This window comes from Mastigoproctus giganteus, chromosome 12 (genome assembly GCF_048544385.1).
Source record: "Mastigoproctus giganteus isolate SK-2022 chromosome 12, ASM4854438v1, whole genome shotgun sequence".
Taxonomy (NCBI): Eukaryota; Metazoa; Arthropoda; class Arachnida; order Uropygi; family Thelyphonidae; genus Mastigoproctus; species Mastigoproctus giganteus.
Genome location: NC_143586.1, coordinates 45,865,852 through 45,889,649, shown reverse-complemented (window position 1 = coordinate 45,889,649; position 23,798 = coordinate 45,865,852). Strand labels below are relative to the sequence as shown.

At 35.5% G+C, this 23,798-nt stretch overlaps 1 protein-coding gene across 1 annotated transcript in view; it reads right to left on the bottom strand.

Moving 5' to 3' along the window:
• Nucleotides 1-23,798, bottom strand: part of LOC150077008 (MAP/microtubule affinity-regulating kinase 3-like) — a 392,997-nt gene that overhangs the window by 280,834 nt on the left and 88,365 nt on the right. The window contains 1 exon segment of the mRNA XM_090386570.1: nt 10,907-10,972. Coding sequence (XP_090242696.1) covers nt 10,907-10,972 — 66 coding nt within the window.

Sequence of the window (23,798 nt, the reverse complement as noted above, 5' to 3'; positions counted from 1 at the left end):
ACTTTTCTTTCGAAATTGAAAATTCAAAGAATGCAGTATTGCAGGTCCCTAAATTCTTAAAAATAATGCATCTTGCTTTTATCATCAAACATTGGTGCTTGTATTTGAAGTAAGTAAAACACTAAGCAAGCAACTGACTGTTCACTAGCACAAAAAAAGAAATTACTATTGACCATGGCATATTATCAAAGTATTCCTGTGAAACTAGTGAGGGGCCAACTTCCAAAGCCCACATTAAAAAACATATCAGTCACAACTTACACATTCAAGTAGATCTGTACTTGGAAAAAATAAATAAATAAACATTGAATTCTGTTAAAAAAAACAATACTTTCCTAAAACTCTAAAAAAAAAAAAGAAAGAAAGAAAAAAAAAAAAAAAGATAGGTTTTTCCTAAATTTTATGGAAAAACCAAAGAGGATGGCAGGTATATATTATTCTGATCATTAAACACTTGCAGGGCACATCAAACACTATAAATAAACTACTATATAATGGTAACTACAAGCAATACTATACATTAATGTAGAGCAGGGGTAGGCAATCTCCAGCCCATGGGCCAACTCCGACCCTCGATCATGCATAATCCAGACTGTGGTCATTTTAAAAATATATATAAAAAATGGCCTGCCGTTTATTACAGGCTTGACTCGATTAACACGATTGATTTGTCCCACGAGTGCATCGCGCAAAATGGAAATGTGTTAATCGAAATTAATAATCAATAGGAAAAATTATAATTGGTTTGTGACCTTCCAGGAATGTCCATAAAGAATTTTAAATAATTTTTTAACTGTATACCATGTAAAAGATAATGAAAATAATTATATAATTAAATGTTTATTTCATAAAATACACAATGAAGAAATTATTTGTTACAGAAATATTTGAACAGAGTCAGCTTTCTTTTTTTCATCAATCAATTTCCAATAGCCAACAACAATCTTCTCTAAGGCCTGGCTAAATAAATATCACAGAGAACCTCGAACCTTTTGTTTAAGGGTCTCTGCGATAAGAAAGATTTCATCTAGTTCTTTTTCCGTTATCTCCTTTGTGGTAACATTTTCATCTGGCTCATTTAAAAATTTTTTTTTTTTTTTTGCATTTAAAAATTTGAATTTTTAAATGAAAGTCTGCAGGTGACTTTATTAGTGGGAGACAAACAAGTAACACGTCTGTTTCTGACAAAGCATACTGAGGCGGGCAAACTCTTGTTTATTGCCTGTCAGACCCGCAAAATAAGCTTAGTTCGCGATTCAAATCTTTTTCAACTATCACATAAAAAAATATCGCCTTAACTGGAAATTTGCATTACGTAGAGTGAAAAGTGGTATAATTTTTTCAAATAGCAGTAACTAAAAAAATGCATCAATTGAACTTTCGTTTTGTGAGGCCTGGCTGTATATATATATTTGGATTAATGGAATTTCTGATGTAAATTTAGAAATACTCTGGGCATTGCTATGACAAATATCGATCCAGATATCAATTCACTGATAAAAATAAACAGTATCAAACCTCTCGTTAAATATTATAAAAATAAAATATTGCAATTTTTGTTACTGGAATCGTATTTGTAATTTGTTACTATAATTGTATTTTTATCTTGAATTTGTATTTTGTTTTTCTTATTAATAAAATTAATTATATGTACCTGTATGTATAAATATTACAATAAATAACTGTTTATGACAATTTTTTTCACTATACACCATTTTAATAATCCTAAAAATCATAGAATTCTAAAAAAAAAAAACACGTTTTATTTGGACAGCCTTTTATAAAGGTTGCTCACCCTTGATGTAGAATACTGCTCCACATCAACTATACATTATTAACCACTGATCTTAACTTGGTGGCTTTTCAATTTTATTCTCAAACAAGCTATGTAGTTAGCAATTTTGTAGATGCACCAATTCTGGTGCTTGAACTTGCCTGCCGTTATTTTTGTTGTTATTTAAAAAAAAAAAAATTTTTTTTGCAAGTTCTATTGAAAACGGATAAAGGAATGAACTGTGCATCAAATTGTCAAATTAAAAATTAACTGATAGTTATAAACAAAATTAGAAATAATTAAACATTTTGAAACTAGCAAATTTACTGTTGATATTCTCTTTCAACAATAATTAGGACTTTAAGGCACAAGGTTAGTTCTAGTCATAAGGCACAAACTACAAAATGGAATGAAAATGAAACACAAATCATTTTTCGACAATCTTCTAGAAGGAACACATTTTTCACACCTTTTCTTCCAAGCTGTGAAGGCTGCTGCAAAGGTCTGGAGGTGGGTTTAGCCTACTGGTGAATGGCCAAACAGCCGCTTGTTGGCTCGAAAATATTCTGCCACAAAGAGAATCCTTCATCTTTAGAAACAACCAAAGGTACAAGATCAAGAAAGTATGGTGGATGTGGAATAATCTCAATTTTGTTTTCTGAAATAAAAATTTTGCACCTTAAGAGCATAAGAGGATGGAATCAAACAATGTGGACATTGCTTCTGAAACACTGGGAGAAACATTTGTGAAATGTAACCCCAATTCGCAAAGGAGGATCAAAGGGCGACACAAATAATTATAGACCTGTTAGTTTAACTTCTGTTCCTGAAAAATTAATGGAGGCACTGGTTAAAGAAGCACTGCAGGATCATCTAGACAAGACTTCAGTCATAGCTCAGACACAGCATGGTTTTGTTAAGGGGAAGTCTTGCCTGACCAATTTGATTGGATACTATGATGCAGTCACAAAGAACTGGATGCAGGGAATAACCTTGATATTATATACTTGGATCTTAGAAAGGCTTTTGATACTGTTGCACATGGAAGACTGCTGCACAAATTGGAGCAGTGTGGCATTGGAGGCAAACTGCTGCTGTGGATAAAGGGGTGGTTGAGGGGGAGAAGACAGAGAGTGGTAATCAATGGACAATGCTCATCGTGGACTAATGTTATTAGTGGAGTCCCTCAGAGTTCAGTATTGGGTCCATTATTGTTTTCTGTATTTATAAATGATATTGATGATGGTATATCAAGCTTAATGTCCAAGTTTGCCGACGATACGAAGGTTGGCAGGGTTGTCAGGGACACTACTGACGTTATGCTACTGCAACAGGATCTGGAAAGGTTGAGCAGATGGGCTGAGAGGTGGCAAATGAAGTTTAACATTGACAAATGTAAAGTACTACATATGGGAAACAGCAACCCCAGAGCAACGTATCAACTCTGTGGTACTACACTGACAGTGGTAGAGAATGAAAGGGACCTGGGGGTGGTTGTGCAGGCAGATATGAAGTTTTCTGAGCAGTGCAGACGGGCTGCAAGAGTAGCTCATGGTGTATTGTCGATGATATATAGGAATTTTTCTAGCAGGGATAAGGAGGTGATTATTCCCTTGTATAAGGCAATGGTCAGACCACACTTAGAGTACTGTATACAGGTCTGGAGGCCTCATTTCAAACAGGATGTAGAGATGCTGGAACGAGTACAGAGAAGGGCAACAAGATTAGTGAATGGAACAAAGGGGTGCTCTTATGAAGAAAGGCTTAAGTTTTGCACATTACAGTGTCTGGAGACTAGGCACCGGCGAGGTGATCTGATAGAGGTGTATAAAGCCTTGAATGGTTTGAGCATGCTGAATGCTGATGGGATTCTTCTTCTTGCTCAGAACAATTACCTGTGAGGGCATAAATTCAAATTGAGAAAAGACAAATGTAGGATAGACGTGAGGAAATTTGCCTTTAGCCAGCGGGTGGTTGATTGGTGGAATAAACTTCCATCCCTTGTCGTGGAAGTTGATAGCCTAAATAAGTTTAAGGCTCAGCTGGACAGGTATTTCGAACAAACAGAGGGGTGAAGTGGAAGTGGTTATTTTTTATTTATTTATTATTATTTTTTTTTTATTTATTTATTTATTTTTTTTTTTTTTTTGGCTGATGCTGCATAAGCTTGGTTTCTTGCATCAAATGCCTCTACTAATGCTAATGCTAACATTTTCTTCAGAATCGTTTTACACAAGTTTCCTATCACTGCAGTATCCTTGCAAACACAATGTGTAAGAATTATTTCATAAATATCCCAGAAAACAGCTACCCTTATTTTCTTCACACTTGCAGCAACAGAACTTGTTGAATAACAGGGATAGCATTCTTCCATTGGTCAGACTCATGCTTTGTTTCAGGACTGAACAGTGGAATCCATGTCTTATCCATTATTACAACTGAGGAGAAGAAACAACCATTCACTGAAGCATACTGAGTGAGCATTGCTTTGCACAACCTAACATGACTGTTCTTTTGTTCCTGAGAAAGCTGCTATGGAATTAACCTGGCTGACACCTTGTTCATTCTGAGATCTTCATGAATGAATGGCATGGAGCCAACAGAAATGCCTGTAGATGTGGCAATTTTATTCTCTTCATGGCAGAACTTTGGGCAACATGGAGATCAATGTATTGATCGCCTGTCACCCAAAACAGTTTCCTCCACCCAGAAAATGTTGGCCTCAGAATGAGTGGTCCAAAGTCTTGATTGCCAACCTTCATCCTGGCAAGAATCCCACCGAACTTGGGCATCCAGCTAAGCACATTTTCTGCATCCATAATGCCATCAGGAAAATCTGACATTTCACAAGGAATTCAAAAAATTCTGCCATGAAGAGAATCTGAAATTAAATGCAAATACCAGATAATTATATGGTGTTCTTTAATACTTAAAAGGACAGTCTCCAGACTCATTTTAAGTATTAAAGACATACTATGCTGTATTATGCTGCCAGCATTTGACAACACTAACTTCCTATCATTTTTAAAGCAGCCACAATAACATGCTGATTATTTTTTTTTAATTCAATTTGGAGAGACCTTATAAACTTGAACATACCTTGTAATATTGTAGTGAAGCTCTGATGAAAGCTAATAGTAGCAACCAAATCTCTTTTTGTAAAACAGAAAAAAAGAAAATTATCCCAGATCAGGTAAGCAGCCTTCTTCAGGGATGTCAGCTACTGTAAATCGATATTTTATGGGTAACCATATTTACTCTATTCTAGTAGAGATATTCATCTTAGAGGTTAAAAAACTCTAAAGTATTCCTCAGGTTTGTGGATGGTATTGTAATAATTTGGACAATATTGTAGTAACATGGCCCTAATGAGAAGATAAACTAGAAGAGTTGCATTAATTACATAAAGGCAAGAAAAATTATACAACTTATCTATTGAGAAAATAACTGAAAATCTAATAACTTCAGTCTACAAAAAACACAGACACCAGCTGATCCCTTAACTACAACTCCTACCACCCCCATTGGAGTAACAGTAAGCTCTCCAGTCCCCACCTCCTTGAAACAGAGTTATCAAAAACATCAGAAATACTACTTCAAAAACAATTATCCCTCCCACTTCATAAAGAAAATAATGGACAAGATTACAGAAAATATCAAAAAGCCAGACCTCTACTCACAGCAAAGTCATACAAGAGAACTTCATACCCTATGTCGTGCTCTCGTACTGCCCAAAAATCTTGAGAAAAAGTTGCAGGAACAGCCAGGAAACCACTTAAAGATATACTTCAAAACAAGTATATTCCCAAGCTACAAAAGTTTGGAAACTTCCTGAGAAACTCCATCCCTAAACCCGCATTTGGGTTTGGGGATGGAAACTAGAGCCTAAGTCAACCAGTTGACATACCAGTTAATGACATGTATAGGGCAATCCAACTAGATTAGTCAAGAGTAGCAGAACATGACAGAGACATGAATGGTGATTACACGGCATTTCACTTCCTCAGAGAGAACTACAGGTTTAATCTGAAAACCTCTGGAATAACATCTAACATAACAGACAGAGCGGAGGTTAACGTCCCTCCACAGAAAAACACTCTCTTCTGTCATCAATGTCCAGCAGGAAGCATGCAGGATGTTGCTACCCTACCTCATCTACGAGAAGTAACATTACTCATAACCAACAAGAATGATAAGCAATTTTCATCTAGCAGTTCAACACAAGAGAAGCCAAGTGTCTCATATCATAGTACATTGCAAGAAGACTGGCAGCTACCCAACAGGACTAACACAGCTTACAAACACCTCAATCTTTTATATTTTGTGCTGTACCATGGATTGAACTGTATGTAGTTATTCTTCCTTTATAATGTTAATTACAATGAGATTTAAACATTATTAATAGTTTTTTGTTGAAGTGTAAGTGAAGCTTGTAATTCTAAATCCAGTGAAGACTCAAAGAGCAGTCAGAATCAGTGTTGACGTTTGAGATTTGTAAATCATGCTAGATGATCTTCAAAATGAAGCTAAAATTACAATAAATGGTGCTAATAAAGCACTAAAAACAAATTTTACTGTCATTATTTTCATTTATTTTATATTTATTATATACATGTATCAAGATTTATCTTTAAATAAAAAAAATCTAAAATAAGCCTATGGCAGTGCAGAACACATTTTAATTCTTATTTAAATTAGTTTTAACCACAATAAAATCAATTCTTTATATTTTGAAACAAAGTGATTTTGACAGAATAGACCTCAATATCCATGCTGAGTTTTGAACACACATCTAGTGAATTAACAAATGCTATTATTTTTTAAATTTCAATAAAGACAGAAATAATTGAAAATTTAATATAGAATAACTTTAAACGTTATTTAATATTTGTCAATAAAAAATAAAAATGCATCTAAAACAGCTTATTTTACTTAAAATACTGCATCTCAATTATAAAACATTAGCAGGCAACTCATATTTGTTACAAGATTTTCCATGTTGTTGCAATCCATATTTGATAGCCAAAATTGAGTTTGAAGTTTTGAGTTTCAGTTTTGTTACATAATTTTGACTTTACAATGTTCATATGACTAAATAAATGTTCTTAAATCAGCATTAGAATGAGGCAATGAAAGTAGTACCGTTCAAGCAAATTGACACAGATCTTGAAATGGGTTTTCTCAAATGGATTTTCCTGTAGCATCTCTGTATTTGCGATTCCTGCCCAAAGCCACGTTGCTTCAGAGGTTTCAATCCATTTAACATATAATTTTTTTTCCATTTAAAATCAATGCATGTTAAGCTTTACCACATCAACTATGAAATGTTTTTTGGTCCAGAATATCTTGCTTTACAGGATTTGGCCATTCACTGTGCTTAAACATGACAATGACTGTCAGACAATAACATCTGCTGGCAAATACTGATGAAGTTGTTTTATAAGTTAACCAGGAACTTAGCATTAGCATTAGTAGAGGCATACGGTACAAGAAAGCAAGCTTATACAGCATCATCATAAAAAAAAAAAACCCTTCCCATTTAACTCATCCATTCATTCCAAATGTTTGTCTAGTTTTGCCTTAAATTTATTTACGCTATCAACTTCCACAATGACAAATGGAAGTTTGTTCCAGCAATCAACTACCCACTGGCTAAAGGCAAATTTCCACACATCTGTTTGACAACTGTCTTTCCTCAATTTCAGCTTATGCCCCCTCAGGTTTGTAATCTGAACAAGGGGAAGAATCCTATCAGCATTGAGCCTGCTCAATCTATTCAAGGCCTTACACACCTCAATCAGATCGTCTCACCGGTGCCTAGTCTCCAGATGCTGCAATTTGCAGAACTTAAGCCTTTCTTTGTAAGAGCACCCCTTTGTTCCCCTCACCAGTCTTGTTGCCCTTCTCTATACTCATTCTAGCAACTCTACATCCTTCCTAAAATAAGGCTTTCAGACCTGTATGCAGTACTCAAGATGTAGCCTGACCATTGTCTTATACAAGGGAATAATCACCTCCTTATCCCTGCTTACAAAATTCCTGTATATCATTGTCAAAACCCTCTGGCAGCCTGTCTGCACTGCTCAGAAAACTTCATATCTGACTGCACAATTACCTCCAGGTCTCTTTCATTCTCCACTACACCAAATGTAACACCACCCAGTTAGTATGTTACTATGGGGTTATTGAAACCTTTTCAAATTCAGTGTTATTGCTACCAATATGCAGTGCTTTGCTTTTGTCAATAGTAGTAGTAGTAGCAGCAGTAAGTGATGCAAGAAAGTAAGTGTACGAGCTTATGCAGCATCAGCCAAAAAAAAAAAAAAAAATTTACAAAACAATTCCCTTTAAATGTTTGTCCACTTCCTCCTTAATTTTATTTAACCTATCAACTTCCACAACAACAGATGGAAGTTTGTTCCAGCAATTAACCACCCACTGGCTAAAGGCAAATTTCCGATTATACAGCATCATCATCAAAAAAATATATATATACAGCTGCCATTTCTCAGCCCATCTGCTCCAGATCCTGTTGAGGCAGCATACTGTCATTACTATTATTAACAACATTGCCAACCTTTGTATCATCTGTAAACTTTCACATTAAGCTTGATATATCTTCATTAATATCACTGATAAATATACAAAACAACAATGGGCCTAACACTGAACTCTGATAACATTAGTTATATGTGAACTAATTAGACACTACTAATAACATTAGTTCACAAAGAGCTGTGTCCATTGATTACCACTCTCTGTATTCTCCCACTCAACCATCCTTTTGTCCATTGTAGCAACTTGTAATGCCATACTGCTCCAATCTGTACAGTAGTCTTCCATGTGCAACAGTATCAAAAGCTTTCCTGAAATCCAAATACAGCAACTCTCAGTTTACAAGAGTTCTGTTCCATGACATTGTTCATTATGTGTATTTTGCATTCTTCAGCTTTTACAATAAGTATTGTGCAAGTTAGCAGCCAGTTTAAAGCATTAAAATAATGTACTAAAGATTGAATGATATATACAATACATTTTATTATAATATATGTATGCCCTATGGTTTATCGTATACGATACATAACGTAAAATAAAATAAGAAAAGAATAAAAAACAAGATATCTTACTTGTTAATTTTAATTGAAAACTGAGTTACAAAATATAAATAGAGAAAATGAGTACGGTACTAACATAATATATGTACTGTACATAAATATGTACTGTATTCAACTTTTACTTGTCAATATCTTCATCAGAGTTCAACGTTTTCCACATAAGTGACACTAGGTGCAGATGAGGAGCAAAAAATGAGCGCTAAGTAAATCCGCACTAACCGAGCTCAGCATTCCCATAAGGTAACATATGTATTTGTAAGTTGCAGTTGGTGCCATAGGATATTTCCTAATCAATAATAAACGGTAGGTAGTGAAAAGATGCACAAATGTCGGTCAAAATATTTAATATTCAAATATTTGTACATATAAAATATTCTGCATTACATACGTATATAATTATGTGGTAACTACTTACGTATCAAAATTAAACTTAAAATTCCAATTAAAATCATGAATTTAATTGATCTAAATTAATTTTAATTGATTTAATTTAATTAATGAATTTAATCATGAAAAATGTGTCGATTTTGGGTTGAACTTTGGCCCTCTTCCAAATAAACTAAAAGGGGTATTAATTTTAAATCCCCCGCAGCGTTACCACCCAACAATAAAGTCACCCGAACCTTCGCTGCTTTGAAACCTGGCATGTTTTTTTGCTTCTTTCAATATGAAACTTCTTTTAGGCATTCGTTTCCACAAAAGTTCTGCTTCATCTATGTTATAAACTTGTTGAGAAGTATAACACACAATACCCCTCTTCAATAATTTTAACAAGTTCTTTTTTGAAAGTTTTGGCTCCTTGATCTGTACTTGCAGCTTCTCCCTAGATTTTAAATCTATTCAACCAGCCGTTACCAGTTTTAAATGGTTCCACATTTTTTTTTTTTTTTTTTAGGTGAGTTTTCTTCAGATCATCATATTGGCTAATCTCTCTCTCTCTCTCTCTCTCTCTTTTTTATAATATTTAACTTAACTGAATTCTGCATTAGATATTATCTTCAATAAAATTAGTTAACGTCTTTCCATTTCAATCCTAATAATTGGCCTAGCCCTAGTTGCTTGCAGTGGAACAGCTATCTTTCCCGCTGCTAAAATTAATTCTTTATTTTTTTATAATTGTTCTTACAGTTAAACTTGCAAGTCCTAAATTATGGCACACATCCGCTTGTCTTTGACCGGAATTGATTTGCTTCAAAACGTCTAATTTAATTTTCAAATTCAGTTCTTACATTTATAGTCTTCGTACTGCACTCAGGCGTTGCTTTTTCATTCTTATCAGCCATTATTAACTCTTCAAAAATGTAACTGCATTGGTTGCATTAATTATGATACAATGTTCTTTTTTGAAAGTTTTGGCAAGTAAACTGTTCGTTACGCACGATGTCTAATACTGTACTGAGTGATGACTAGACTTCGGATAAATGCATATAACGCAAATATTACAAGCAATATACTTGATCATTTTTTAAAATGTTGATCTCGGAATACGTAACAAGTCACTGTACTGCAATTAAATTAGCGTGCGAGAAAATTTCATTGAGTGTGGGAAAATTTCTCAAGTCGGCGTGGGAAACGTTTTAATGCTGTTTTGCTATTCATTTTCAAGCTATTGACTCCATCAAATGAAAAGATTTCGTTAAATATGCCAAAAATGCAATCTGTAAGAGACCGTTATAGTGATCTGTGACAGCGTTATAGTCAGATACGAGTTATAATATAAGAACAGCATTATAGTGAATCAGTGTAAAGCGAACCGCGTTATAACGGGGGCCTGCTGTATAGTGCAAAATATTTGCATATTTCATAATCACGGTTAGCTGCAATCAGAGGGATAATCTGTGACTTTTGGTAGGGTAGTGCACATAATACGTGTTTAAAATATACCAGGAGGATAAAGTATACTTTCAAAATTGTTTTTAAGGAATACATAAAAAAAAATAAAAAAAAGTGGTGGAAACCACTCTTCCATTCTACATAACATTTAAAATGAGATTTTCTATTTATATAATACACTCACCTCCACTAGCATATTCCATCACTAAATAAAGTGTCTTCTCTGTTTCTATTACTTGAAACAGTTTCACTAATAAGAATAAAAAAATAAATAAAGTCCAAACATAAAAGAAAACATTTTATCATTTGTATAACATTGATATTGTATACAACTATTGAAGTTATCTCAAATTATTTTCCCATGCAAGAAATATCATTTATAAACAATATCATTTTATAAATTGTTATACTGTTCAAATATAAAAGTTGCATGATGTTAAATTGTAAGCCTCAAGTGAGATTTAAAATTACTGCAAGATCTTATTGATTAGAAATGATCATGTTCCTGATGGACTCTTCAACTGGTAAACTTATATACCTATGCCAGGTTTCCATCCTGCAAGATATTTTTCTATAAATACTGTATATTTTAGTATTTATATAAAAGGAAAAGGAATATGAAAAACAAATGTAAAACTGAGGAAATAATTCTGTATCAAAAAAATAAACTGTACTTATTTATTACACATAAAAAAAAAAATTGTCACATAAAGCTTTAATACAAGTCAGTGTGCACTTTGTCTATAGAAGAATTTCAATTTGCAATTTCATGAGTTTGTTTGCTTATTCCATGATATGAAATGCCTATAACATCTGAGCTTGAGATCAGCAATGCTCTAGTTTTTTTTTTATGTTAGTTAATATTAATCACTTTTTTCTCTTAACCCCAATACTGCAAATAATGAAAGAAAGAAATGATTATAAAAAAGAAACATTTTTAAACTGTGGTCTAAGTAGCATTTAGCATGGCTGAGATAAAGAGAGAGAGATGTGAGGGGAAGGAGAATTGTTTGAAGAGCTATTTCAAGTGAAAAAAGATTGAATACTATGAATAAAAAAACACTGAATTCATTAAAAAAGGAATGCATTCAAAATTAGTATGTATGAAGTCATTTGGTTATTTTGCTCACACAAATGAAGTTCTCCGTGTTGCCTGTGTTGTACATATTGACACTAATGACATTAAAAGTAGGAGATCTGCAGATCGCCTACTTTTAAAGTTAATAAGTACAGGTTAATGTTGAAAAAAAAAAGTAGTGAGTTAGGGATAAATTTAAGGATAAAGTGTCTGCAATTGTGCCCAGATTCGATAAAAGGGAGTATATGATGAGAGCCTTGTAAATCAGTTTGCCCTGGAGAGATTGTGCAAGGCTCATGGAATAGAATTTTTCTCAGTGTGGGTCTGTGCTTGTTAACAGGAGAGATTGCATCTACAGGGATGGGATATAATTATACAAAAAAGGGTGTAAGAATATTTGCTAATGCTAATGAAGCAGTGTTAGATGGGTCGGAAAACTGCTAGCTTGGGAGATACACCCTAATAGATTAACAATAGCCACAGGCAGAGGTGAAAGTCAATTCTTGCACCGCTTCTGTTTGAAAGCAACGTGCTGGGAGTAATCATGAAACAAGTAAATACATGGGCTGTGTGGGGTAACTAAGAATAAGAACAGGTGCATGTATATTTGAATGTACACCACCACCCCAAAGTAGGCGGTACCGCCTCCCCCAGTGGGCACTGAAGCTTTCTAGGGGGGGGGGGCGATAGTGGGTTCAGAAGCAATTGGGGGCATTCAGGCAGTCCAGGGGTCGTGGCTCCTTATCCGTATTTTTATCTCCTCGGGTCCAGTGGACCCAGTTCAAAGGTCAACTAATAAATTCTATAATTTTTACTCTATGGACACAGCTGAAATTCACTATAGGTGAAGCCAGAACTGTTTTCTTCGATTTTCCCACTTCAATTTTCAAAACCTATTGAATTTCACGCAAATGACAAAAATGTAACATCAAGTGTGCATTTTTCAGGCCTTTTTCTGTTTTTTTTTCTAAACCCACCTTAATTAGCCTAGGGCCTTTGAAACACGACAACGTGAGCTACTGTGAGTTGGCAAAAGAAGCAATAAAGCGAAACAGTAGCAACAACTGTTTTTGAAAGGCGAACTGATCGTATTTCCTTTCTTCAATGTGTATTGCTCCTACGAACAAAAAATCAGGGAAATTCATCTTTTAGAAATGAGAAAAACTAGTGTAAAACTGATAACACTGCAATGCGCATTTGATAAAAAAAAAAAAGTTTGCTTTATTGTAATTGTTTTTAGTAAACAACATCGGAACAGCAGTTTCCTGGGTTTGATCTTCTAACGAAATTTCGAGAAAATGTTTCTGTTTATAGCTGCATTATAAACTTCGAAAACTGGTGTGCAAAAGAAGAGAAAAAAATCATCCACTATGAATAACGGATTGTTTCTTGAAATGTGTATTCTTCACAAAATTGCAATATTTTCTAACAGTACAAAGCTAACAGATTGCGACTAACGGCTGCTCAAAAAGTATTCTTAGAAGATATTTGCTTGTTATGCTATGATGTCATCGCAAAGGGAGAAATTCTGTTTTAGTACAGAAGCCAAATAAATTCACTATCCACAGTCATAATGCTGTTTTGAACTGCAATAAACAGATAAACCCCGCTGAAAAATAGATTTTCTCCCCATCACTTCTCTTGCTTTGCTGTGGTTTTTGGTGAGCAATTTCGCACAATCAAGTCGGTGACTGATAAATGCGATGCAGTTTCTTGTATTCTCTCTCTCTATTTCGGGATCTCTGACCGTGTGGTCATCCTGGAGTATAAACAGAAAATATGTTACTCGGAATGCTGCCCACCAATGGCACCAATTATCAACTCTTTTACTGTCCTTCTAATTTTCAATATGTGCAGATAATCGACTTCGGCAAAATTCGAAAGTGCTACTTCAATTAGGAGCAAAAACCGTTTGCCCCAACATAACGAATTACTTTACGCAAATAAAGGACGACTACTGATGATTTTACTGACTGGAAGGAAGTGTCCACAACTGTACAAGGCGGTCACTCAAAGGAAAGTAACTGTAGTCATTTGTATTCAAGGACAAGCTATACGGCGATGTTTGAAATGTATAATGCAGTTCACTGGCTAATATTTCCAGGGGATTATTGCAAAATATTGTTCCAAAAAACAATTACAATAAAGATAAAAAAATTATAAAAAAAAATAATAAAATTACAATCAAGATAAAAAACGAGGGTTTTTTTATTAGCATTTAGCATTAGCATTAGTAGAGGCATTTGATGCAAGAAAGCAAGCTTATGCAGCATCAGACAAAAAAAAAAAAAAAAAAAAAACCACTTCCATTTCACCCCTCTGTTCGTTCAAAAAATCTGTCCAGCTGAGCCTTAAACTTATTTAGGCTATCAACCTCCACCACAAGGGATGGAAGTCTGTTCCACCAACCAACCACCCGCTGGCTAAAGGCAAATTTCCGCACGTCTATCCTACATCTGTCTTTCCTCAATTTGAATTTATGCCCTCCCAGGTGATTTTTCTGAGCTAGAGGAAGAATCCCATCAGCATTGAGCATGCTTAAACCATTCAAGGCTTTATACACCTCTATCAGATCACCTTGCTGGTGCCTAGTCTCCAGACACTGTAATTTGCAAAACTTAAGCCTTTCTTCGTAAGAGCACCCCTTTGTTCCATTCACTAATCTTGTTGCCCTTCTCTGTACTCGTTCCAGCAGCTCTACATCCTTCTTGAAATGAGGCCTCCAGACCTGTATACAGTACTCTAAGTGTGGTCTGACCATTGCCTTATACAAGGGAATAATCACCTCCTTATCCCTGCTAGAAAAATTCCTATATATCATCGACAATACACCATGAGCTACTTTTGCAGCCCGTCTGCACTGCTCAGAAAACTTCATATCTGCCTGCACAACCACCCCCAGGTCCCTTTCATTCTCTACCACTGTCAGTGTAGTACCACAGAGTTGATACGTTGCTCTGGGGTTGCTGTTTCCCATGTGCAGTACTTTACATTTGTCAATGTTAAACTTCATTTGCCACCTCTCAGCCCATCTGCTCAACCTTTCCAGATCCTGTTGCAGCAGCATAGTGTCAGTAGTGTCCTTGACAATCCTGCCAACCTTTGTATCGTCTGCAAACTTGGACATTAAGCTTGATATACCATCATCGATATCATTTATAAATACAGAAAACAATAATGGACCCAACACTGAGCCCTGAGGGACTCCACTAATAACATCAGTCCACGATGAGCAGTGTCCATTGATTACCACTCTCTGTCTTCTCCCCCTCAACCACCCCTTTATCCATAGCAGCAATTTGCCTCCAATATCACACTGCTCCAATTTGTGTAGCAGTCTTCCATGTGCAACAGTATCAAAAGCCTTTCTAAGATCCAAGTATATAATATCAAAGTTATTCCCTGCATCCAGTTCTTTTGTGACTGCATCGTAGTATCCAATCAAGTTGGTCAGGCAAGACTTCCCCTTAACAAAACCATGCTGTGTCTGAGCTATAACTGAAGTCTTGTCTAAATGATCCTGCAGTGCTTCTTTAACCAGTGCCTCCATTAATTTTCATGGAACAGAAGTTAAGCTCACAGGTCTATAATTACTTGTGTCAGCCTTTGATCCTCCTTTGTGAATTGGGGTCACATTTGCACATTTCCAGTCTATGGGTACCTCCCCTGAGTCCAAGGAAGCTCTCATAATTATGGCTAAGGGTTTGCTTACTTCCTTTGCTGCCTCCTTTAATATAACTGGATAGATCCCATCCACCCCGGGTGCCTTTCTTGTGTTTATCTTCAACAGTTTCTCCTCCACTTTACTCCCAGTTATTTCAAGATTTTGTAGCTTACTGCTAGAGTTGAATACACCTCTGGCATTCCCCTTGCTGAATAACTCCTCATGTGTAAATGTCGATGCAAAATATTCATTTAGTTTGTTAGCTACCTGAGCAGGATCATCAACAGTTAACCCATCAATATCAAGTGGACCAATCTGATTCATCCCCTTCCTTCTAGAGTTTACATAAGTAAAGAACTCTTTGCTGTTTTTCTTTGCATCCCTTGCCAAGGATTTCTCGTAATCTGCCTTCGCCTGCCTAACCTCCTTTGTAACTTGGTTACATATCAACTTGTATGTATCATAGGCTTCTGTGTCATGTGTTAATTTGTAAGTATCCCATGCATTTTTCTTCTCTGCCATATGCCTCATTAGTTCATCTGACATCCATTTTGGCCTAAACCTTGAACAATATTTCTTAGTTGGTATGTAAAGCCTAGTAGCTTCCAAGATAAGTTCTTTGAATGCTTCCCATTTTGAATTTGCTCAGTGTGCTTATTGAATGCACACTGGACAAAAATCGAACTAATCTGAACATAGGCATCCTACGATGAAGCTGACTCATTAGAACTTTAGCATCTGTTGTGAAACTGAATGCAATAAAGAAATACTTTCGAATCCACGATGAAACTGTCTTACTAGAACTTCAGCATCTGTGATGAAAGTTACAGTTGTGGACCTTTGACAATCTCCTGGCCTTCCTCCCACCAAAAGAGTATTTTTATTTCTTTCTCTCTGTCTCGTTCCCTTAGGGTTGGACTAGAAAGGGTGAACTCCCTCCCCTAAGGAGTCCCCCCCAAGTGAATGAAAGGAAGTGGAAATTTCAAAAATGAACCCCGTTTCCTTCATTCGGCAAACAGCAGCTCTGTCAGCGCAAGAGAAGTGAAATTACATTTGCAGCTCAGAATGGAATTCAAGCCAGCAAACATATGACACTTTATGGTGAATTTTTCGGTGTGTGTGTGATAATGAAAATTCAATTTTTCCCTCAAATTGTTTGATGGTATCAAATGCATATAAAACAATCCGTTACTTTTAGCATGTATATATATATATTTTTTTTTTTTTCGTTTGCACACCAGGTAAGATGCATGCGAAGTTTCTTCGACATCAGTTTTCGAAGTTGATAACGCAGCTATGAATAGAAATATTTTCTTGAAAGTTCGTAAGAAGATCAAATATACATCCATGAAACTGCTGTTCCGATTTAGTCCTCTAGAAACAATTACAATAAAGTGAACTTTTTTTTTATGAAATGCGCATTGTAGTGATCAGTTTTACGAGTTTTTTTTTTTTTTTCCCTTCCGTTTCCAGTATTTCTTCCAATAGATGAATTTTCTATATTTTTTGTTAGTAAATACAATACATACTGAAGAAAGGAAATGCGATATTTTTGCTTTTCAAAACCAATTCGTTGCAATTCTTTTGTACAACAATTACGAAAAGCAGTAAAAGCAAAATGTTGTGACAGAGCAACAATGCAAAATATTGTTTGCAAGTAATGATGCTCAACTGTTGGTTTTCCACGAAAATTGTTTACAGTTTTATTTTCTCCTTGGATCACCTTGGTAATGCTAATGACGTAAGCTTGACCAGTCAATTATATCTCCGCGTATGTTGATCCATTTGAGACAGATTAGGCGTGAATTTTAAACTAATGCCGTAGCGCATGTCATCTTCAAAGCTTCCAAGGCCAACGTAAAACTTCAAAGCTTCCAAGTTGCATTTTGCCAACATAATAATTCATAAATTGATATGTGATCGTACATTTTTGCTGTTTAGGAATAAGTTTCATTATTTTTTGTGTGCTTTGCCAACAATCATCAGTTGAAAGTGTGACAGATAAGTGGAGTCATACAAAGAGTAAATTAAATCTTTTATTTTGTGAATATTGTTGCAAATTTTATTACTTCGTTATGTCTGAATCTAAGAAATGTCGACAGTACAGTATTGAGTATTTGAAATATGGCTTTATTCAGTCTCCTACGAACCAATTATTACCTATGTGCTTGATTTGCCAAAAAGTGTTTTCAAATGAAGCCGTCTAGGCTACAAGAGCATTTGGCTAAAATGCATGCTGACGAAAAGGATAAAGATTTGTCCTATTTTCAAGCACTAAAAATATTTTTTAAACGTACAACTATATCAAAACTTTTTGCATCCACTAAACAAGATAATGACGGATTATAAGCTTCTTATAATATTTCATTATTAATCGCAAAAGTGGGAAAACCACACACAATTGGTGAGGAATTAATCTTGCTGGCAGTAAAAGAAGTAATCAACACTGTGCTTCATAAGCCAGCATCAGATATCATCAGGAAAATTCCTTTGAGCAATAATTCAGTGCAAAGAAGAATCGATGAAATGGCATAAGACGTTGAAAAATCATTGTGCGATTATTTGAAGACATGCCAATTTTCCATTCAACTCGATGAATCAACTCTCCCAAATAATGAAGCACTGCTCTTATCATACGTACGATTCATAAAAGAAGAAAAAGGTTGTCAAGAATTATTATTTGCTAAAAATTTGGAAGCGGATACAAAGGGAGAATCTATATTTAATACCATGAATAAGTTTTTTCAAGAGAAAGACATTCCTATTCGTAATATTTTGTCTGCTGCTACAGATTGTGCTCCAGCAATGACAGGGCGCCACAAGGGTTTCATTGCGCATTTGAAACAAGCAGTACCAAATGTACTCGCTATACATTGTGTTCTTCATCGTCAACATTTGGTTGCAAAGAATTTAAGTGAACGCCTGCATACGTCACTCCATTACGTTATTAGAGCAGTCAACAAGATTAGAAGCAATTCATTGAGTGACAGATTGTTTAGCCAACTTTGTAGTGAAAACGATGAAGATTTCAATCGTTTGCTGCTTCACACAGAAGTTTGTTGGCTTTCAAAAGGTATTTGTCTGAATCGATTTTACAATTTGTTTGATTCAGTACTAGAGTTCCTAGAAAACAGAGACGACGGATTGCAGGCCAACCTGATTAAATCCAAAAATGACATCGCTTATTTGACAGACCTCTATAAAATATTTAATGAAGTCAATCTACAATTACAAGGTGATGAATGGAATTTAATTAAAACAAAAAACGTTATTGCCGCTTTTGTGGGGAAACTTCTTCTGTTCAAACGGAATCTAGGCCGAGGGGAATATAGCCACTTTCCAAATTTATCAGCAGTGTCTCTCAATAAGGAAGATTTACTTACATACCGCCAACACTTGGAGGTTCTCCATGCTGATTTCAATGAGCGATTCAAGGATATTCTAAACATGAATATACCAAATTGGGTTCTAGATCCTTTCTCACATGTAAACGCAGCAGGATCATCAAATTTAGAAGAGGAACTCATAGAACTCACAACAAATGAAGAACTAAAAATAAAATTCAAAAGTGGATACCAAGAATTCTGTCTTCAGAAATCAAAACCGACACTGTACCCTGTATTATGGGAAATAGTGCAGAAATTTTTAATTGCATTTCCATCTTCTTATTTGGCTGAGCGTGGGTTTAGTGCTGTAGCGAATTTACTATCTAACAAAAGGAACCGATTGCATATAACTGAGCATGGCGATTTATGACTGTTTTTAACGAAAGTTGAACCCGATATTAACAAACTTCTAAAAATGCATCAGGCTCATCCTTCACATTAATTTATTTTTTCTTTGTAATTTCGAAATAAACAATTTTCTAATACGTTTGATGGTGTTTTAATTATTACAATAAGATTATTACTAATGTAATACAATCTCCTAATATGTATTCCAAATTTTCATATTTAAACCATTGTATGAAACTTCACATTAATTTGTTATTTTTGTTTTGTATTTTTACTTCATAAGTTCGAAATAAACAATTTTGTAATATATTTGATGGTGTTTTAATTATTACAATAAGATTCTTACTAATGCATTTGCAATCTCTTAATATGTATTCCGAATTTTCATATTTAAACCATTGTATGAAACTATGCATAATGTTATTCGAGCATACACTTTACAATCTTTACATATGGGCTATATTTCATCAAAATCGGTATAGCAATAACTGTGTTCAAGATGAAGCACATATTGGCCACTACTTTTTCAATAATTTAACGGCATAAGCAGTAATGTATCATTAGTTTTCCACGTTCAAACGGCTTGAACGCGGAAAACTGTTATAATGGGGGAGTTACAAAATTAATGTTTTGCAAAGTGGGCGGTGGCCCAAAAAAGTTTGGGAACTTATGATGTACACCAATGCTAGGAGCATAGTAAATAAATTTGATGAATTTGAAGTGCTGGTCAAGACATCAAATGTAGATAGTGCTGGTATAGAAGTAGTGACACTCAAATAAAAGAGATGCAGAATTTGAATACGGGAAGTACAATGTATATTGTGTGTTTGTGAAGGGTTAGTGTAGGTTGTGTTGGTATGTTGTTCATCCAGCCTCTTAGCCTAGGGGCCTGTGGAAATCACCGACCTTAGTTACTGTCCTTTACCACGGGAAGATAGGCTGGGTCAGTAGAAAGAAATAGACTCTAGTGGGGCAAACCCTGCTGTCACCCGAGCTTCCCGGGTAGAGCCCAGAGGGGGGAAAAATTAAGAAAGGAAGGGGGAAAAATAGTGTGAGTAGGGAATAAAAGAGGGAGAGAACAGTGGGGACAGTGCCAAAGGTGAAAAGAGTGACCGCAGAGGGAACCTCTGGAGTTGGAAGCCCATCCTGCCTCAGAGGGGGAAGAGTTAAAGCAGAGGTTCCCAAAGTTTCTCAGTTCACAGCACCCTTAGTGTCCCAGTAATTTTTTATGGCATCCCTAGGCCAAAAGAAATACTTAACACAGTGGTTTTCGACCATTTAACTGATTCTGTGTGTGTGTGTGTGTGTGTGTGTGTGTGTGTGTGTGTGTGTGTGTGTGTGTGTGTGTGTGTGTGTGTGTGTGTGTGTGTGTGTGTGTGTGATATTAAAAAAAAAAATGTTATGATAGTTATTATAATAATATAATTATAAACAAAATTAAAATTCATAATCCAAATTATATATACTTATATAATAATTTTATTCTTTATATAGAGGTACTAAATAAACATCGATTATAGATCACCACAAAATTAAAAAGATACGATACAATGGATACTGTACACCTTTTTATAATGAAATAAATATATAATAATAATAAGTTTAAGTAACTTAATCCAAAATTATATGGCACCCCTGACATATTGTTGCGGAACGCCGGTTGAAAACCACTGAGTTAAAGTGATGGTGGGCTAGCCACCAAGCAAAAATGTGATTTGGGAGTTCACCTGTAAAGATATGAGGAAAGGGATCCCTATAGTAGTGAAAAGGAGGGGAGAATAGAGTGGAGGTGGGTGAGGAAGTAGAAGTAAAGAGGTGGAAGCATCAACCTTAGGTATTTGAAAAGGGAGTAAATAGGGAAGGGGGATCTGGGAGGCCATCTCCCCAGGGGAAACGGAAACAAAGGTCATGGGGTAAAGCCCATGAGGTAAAGCCTACTGACTGCAGAAAAAGAAAAGAATCTTGGGGTTTCTCTAGCTGGAGGTTACTTCCATTAAGAAATGGCTACAATTATTACACGATTACACTGTAATTATTACCTCCGTTAACACTGTCATCTTCCAGAAACTTTTCCAGTTCCTTGATCACATCCACTACTCCTTGATGTCGTCCTTTCCAGGATGTCGTCCAGGAAAGTAAGGAAAGGAAATTTTTTTGAATTCATTGAATCTGAATCCTATCACCAACAACAAAACTGAGTAGACAGTTAACTGGCATTGTCATTGATGAATATTTCATCTAGGTTTGAAAAATTTGTGAAGCAAATTGTTCCACCTCTCCGTGCATCAATCAATATACCTTTAACCAATCTTCCCTTTGACCTGTGTGTGTGTGTGTGTGTGTGTGTGTGTGTGTGTGTGTGTGTGTGTGTGTGTGTGTGTGTGTGTGTGTGTGTGTGTGAGAGAGAGAGAGAGAGAGAGAGAGAGAGAGGAGGGGATATCTTTTGGTGCACTAACTATTCCAATACCGTATGAACTGGCAAACTATAACCAAAGAAATTGATGCAATGAAGAATCTCCAAAACAACCAGCCCATTTATTCTATATAGTGTGACATAACTGAAAGAAAACTTTTCCATACTCCTGAAAGGAAAAAGAACTGCTAAACATCAAAACCTTTATGCAAAAATAACAAATCATAAACTCACTCTGAAGATTTATTAGATCAATAATCTAAAGATCAACACTGCTGAAGAAGAAGAAAAGAATCTTGGGGTTTCTCTAACTGCAGGGGGTTTCTCTAACTGCAGGAAATTTCCATTAAGAAATTTCTACAATTATTACACTATTACATTGTAATTATTACCTTTGTTAACATTGTCATCTTCCAGAAACTATTCCAGTTCTTTGATCACATCCACCTCTCCTTTCAGTAATCAGGATGTTGTCCAGGAAAGTAAGAAAAGGAAAATGCCATAAGAGCATGATTATCTCTGATTGGTAACAATCAGACTAGCTATTAAGTGCAATAGCATCATTAATACACAGCCATTTCTGAATAAACAGAATATTTGTAAGGCAGCATCATTTTAAGTTATATCTCATATTGTGAATACCTTCACAACGAGTTGCCATGATATTGCACTACTTCAATAAGTAAAGCTTCACCTAAGGAGAAGACTAATGTTACTTATTCTCAGATAGGTACCACCACCCAGACGGCACCATTTCAGGACTATTTTGTATTTGTGTGGGATAATAACTTGACTATCCAGTTGTCCCTATTAGACTTAGAAAAGCAAATAGGTAGAGAGGGAAAGTAATAGTAGGAGTGGAAGAGGAAAAGAAACGGTGTAGAAGAATGAAAGGGACAGTAACTCCTTCAACTCACACCACTCAAAAACGCAAACTCCTTGAATAGGCAACGCTTCCCCAGTGGAGAAGGCTGTTGTTACCTATTCTTGGCAACTGCGGACATCATCAGGCTCCCCCTGGTGCCGTTTCAGGGCTATTTGGCCCTTCTTCAGTGGGTGTGTAGGTACCCAAGTGATGCAATGATGGCAAAACAGTTATGAAGCATAACTCCACAATATGAGAGATGCCTGATGGTGTATGATGTATTTAGACTATGTATATATTAAGTGCAATAGCATCATTAATACACAGCCATTTCTGAATAAACAGAATATTTGTAAGGTGGCATCATTTTAAGTCATATCTCGTTGTGAATACCTTCACAACGAGTTGCCATGATATTGCAACTTATTCTCAGATAGATACCACCCACCCAGATGGTGCCGTCTGTGTGGTGGTACCTATCTGAGAATAAGTAACATTAATCTTCTCCTCAGGTGAAGCGTTACTTATTCGAAGTAGTGCAATATCATGGCAACTCATTGTGAAGGTATTCACAATATGAGATATAACTTAAAACGATGCTACCTTACAAATATTCTGTTTATTCAGAAATGGCTGTGTATTAATGATGCTATTGCACTTAATATATACATAGTCTAAATTTGCTCGCAGCTTGAGGCTTTGGCCCTAAATGCATCTTAATCTCAATCAGAGTAGCCCAATAACCCTACGCCACCCTCTAAATGTTCAGCTCTCTTATAGCTATATACAATGAATTTTTCTTTTCTTTATTTTAAATTCTGCTGCCAGACAGATGCATTCACAGAGTAATCCATGTCCCCTCCCCATATTTTTATTTATCGTGCTATCTTAAATTTTCTTATATATACATGTCTAATCCATATCTGTTGCATATTCTCATGGTTTTCTCTCCTAGCAGTTTTATGTATAGTACCTGATTTCTCTATCCCTTATGTATGGTATTATGACCATAGATAAAAGGAATAGGAGAGGGAAAAAACGTGATTTTATGCAAATCAAATCAAAAGTGGTTTTTACACAAAATGGTAATATTTTAAGAGACTCGATTCTCCAGACAAGACATTACAGGAACTCCCCGACTTACGTAATACTCGACTTACGCAAATTCAACATTATGTAAGTTTTTTGCCAGCTGGTGCAAACTGAAAAAAATATGGAAACATGGAGGTATCATGAAAATATCATAAAGTGAACCCAATAACATATTGAGTGTTTTTTTTTGTAATTCGTTCCAATTCCTTGGATGTTGAAAATTCGCTATA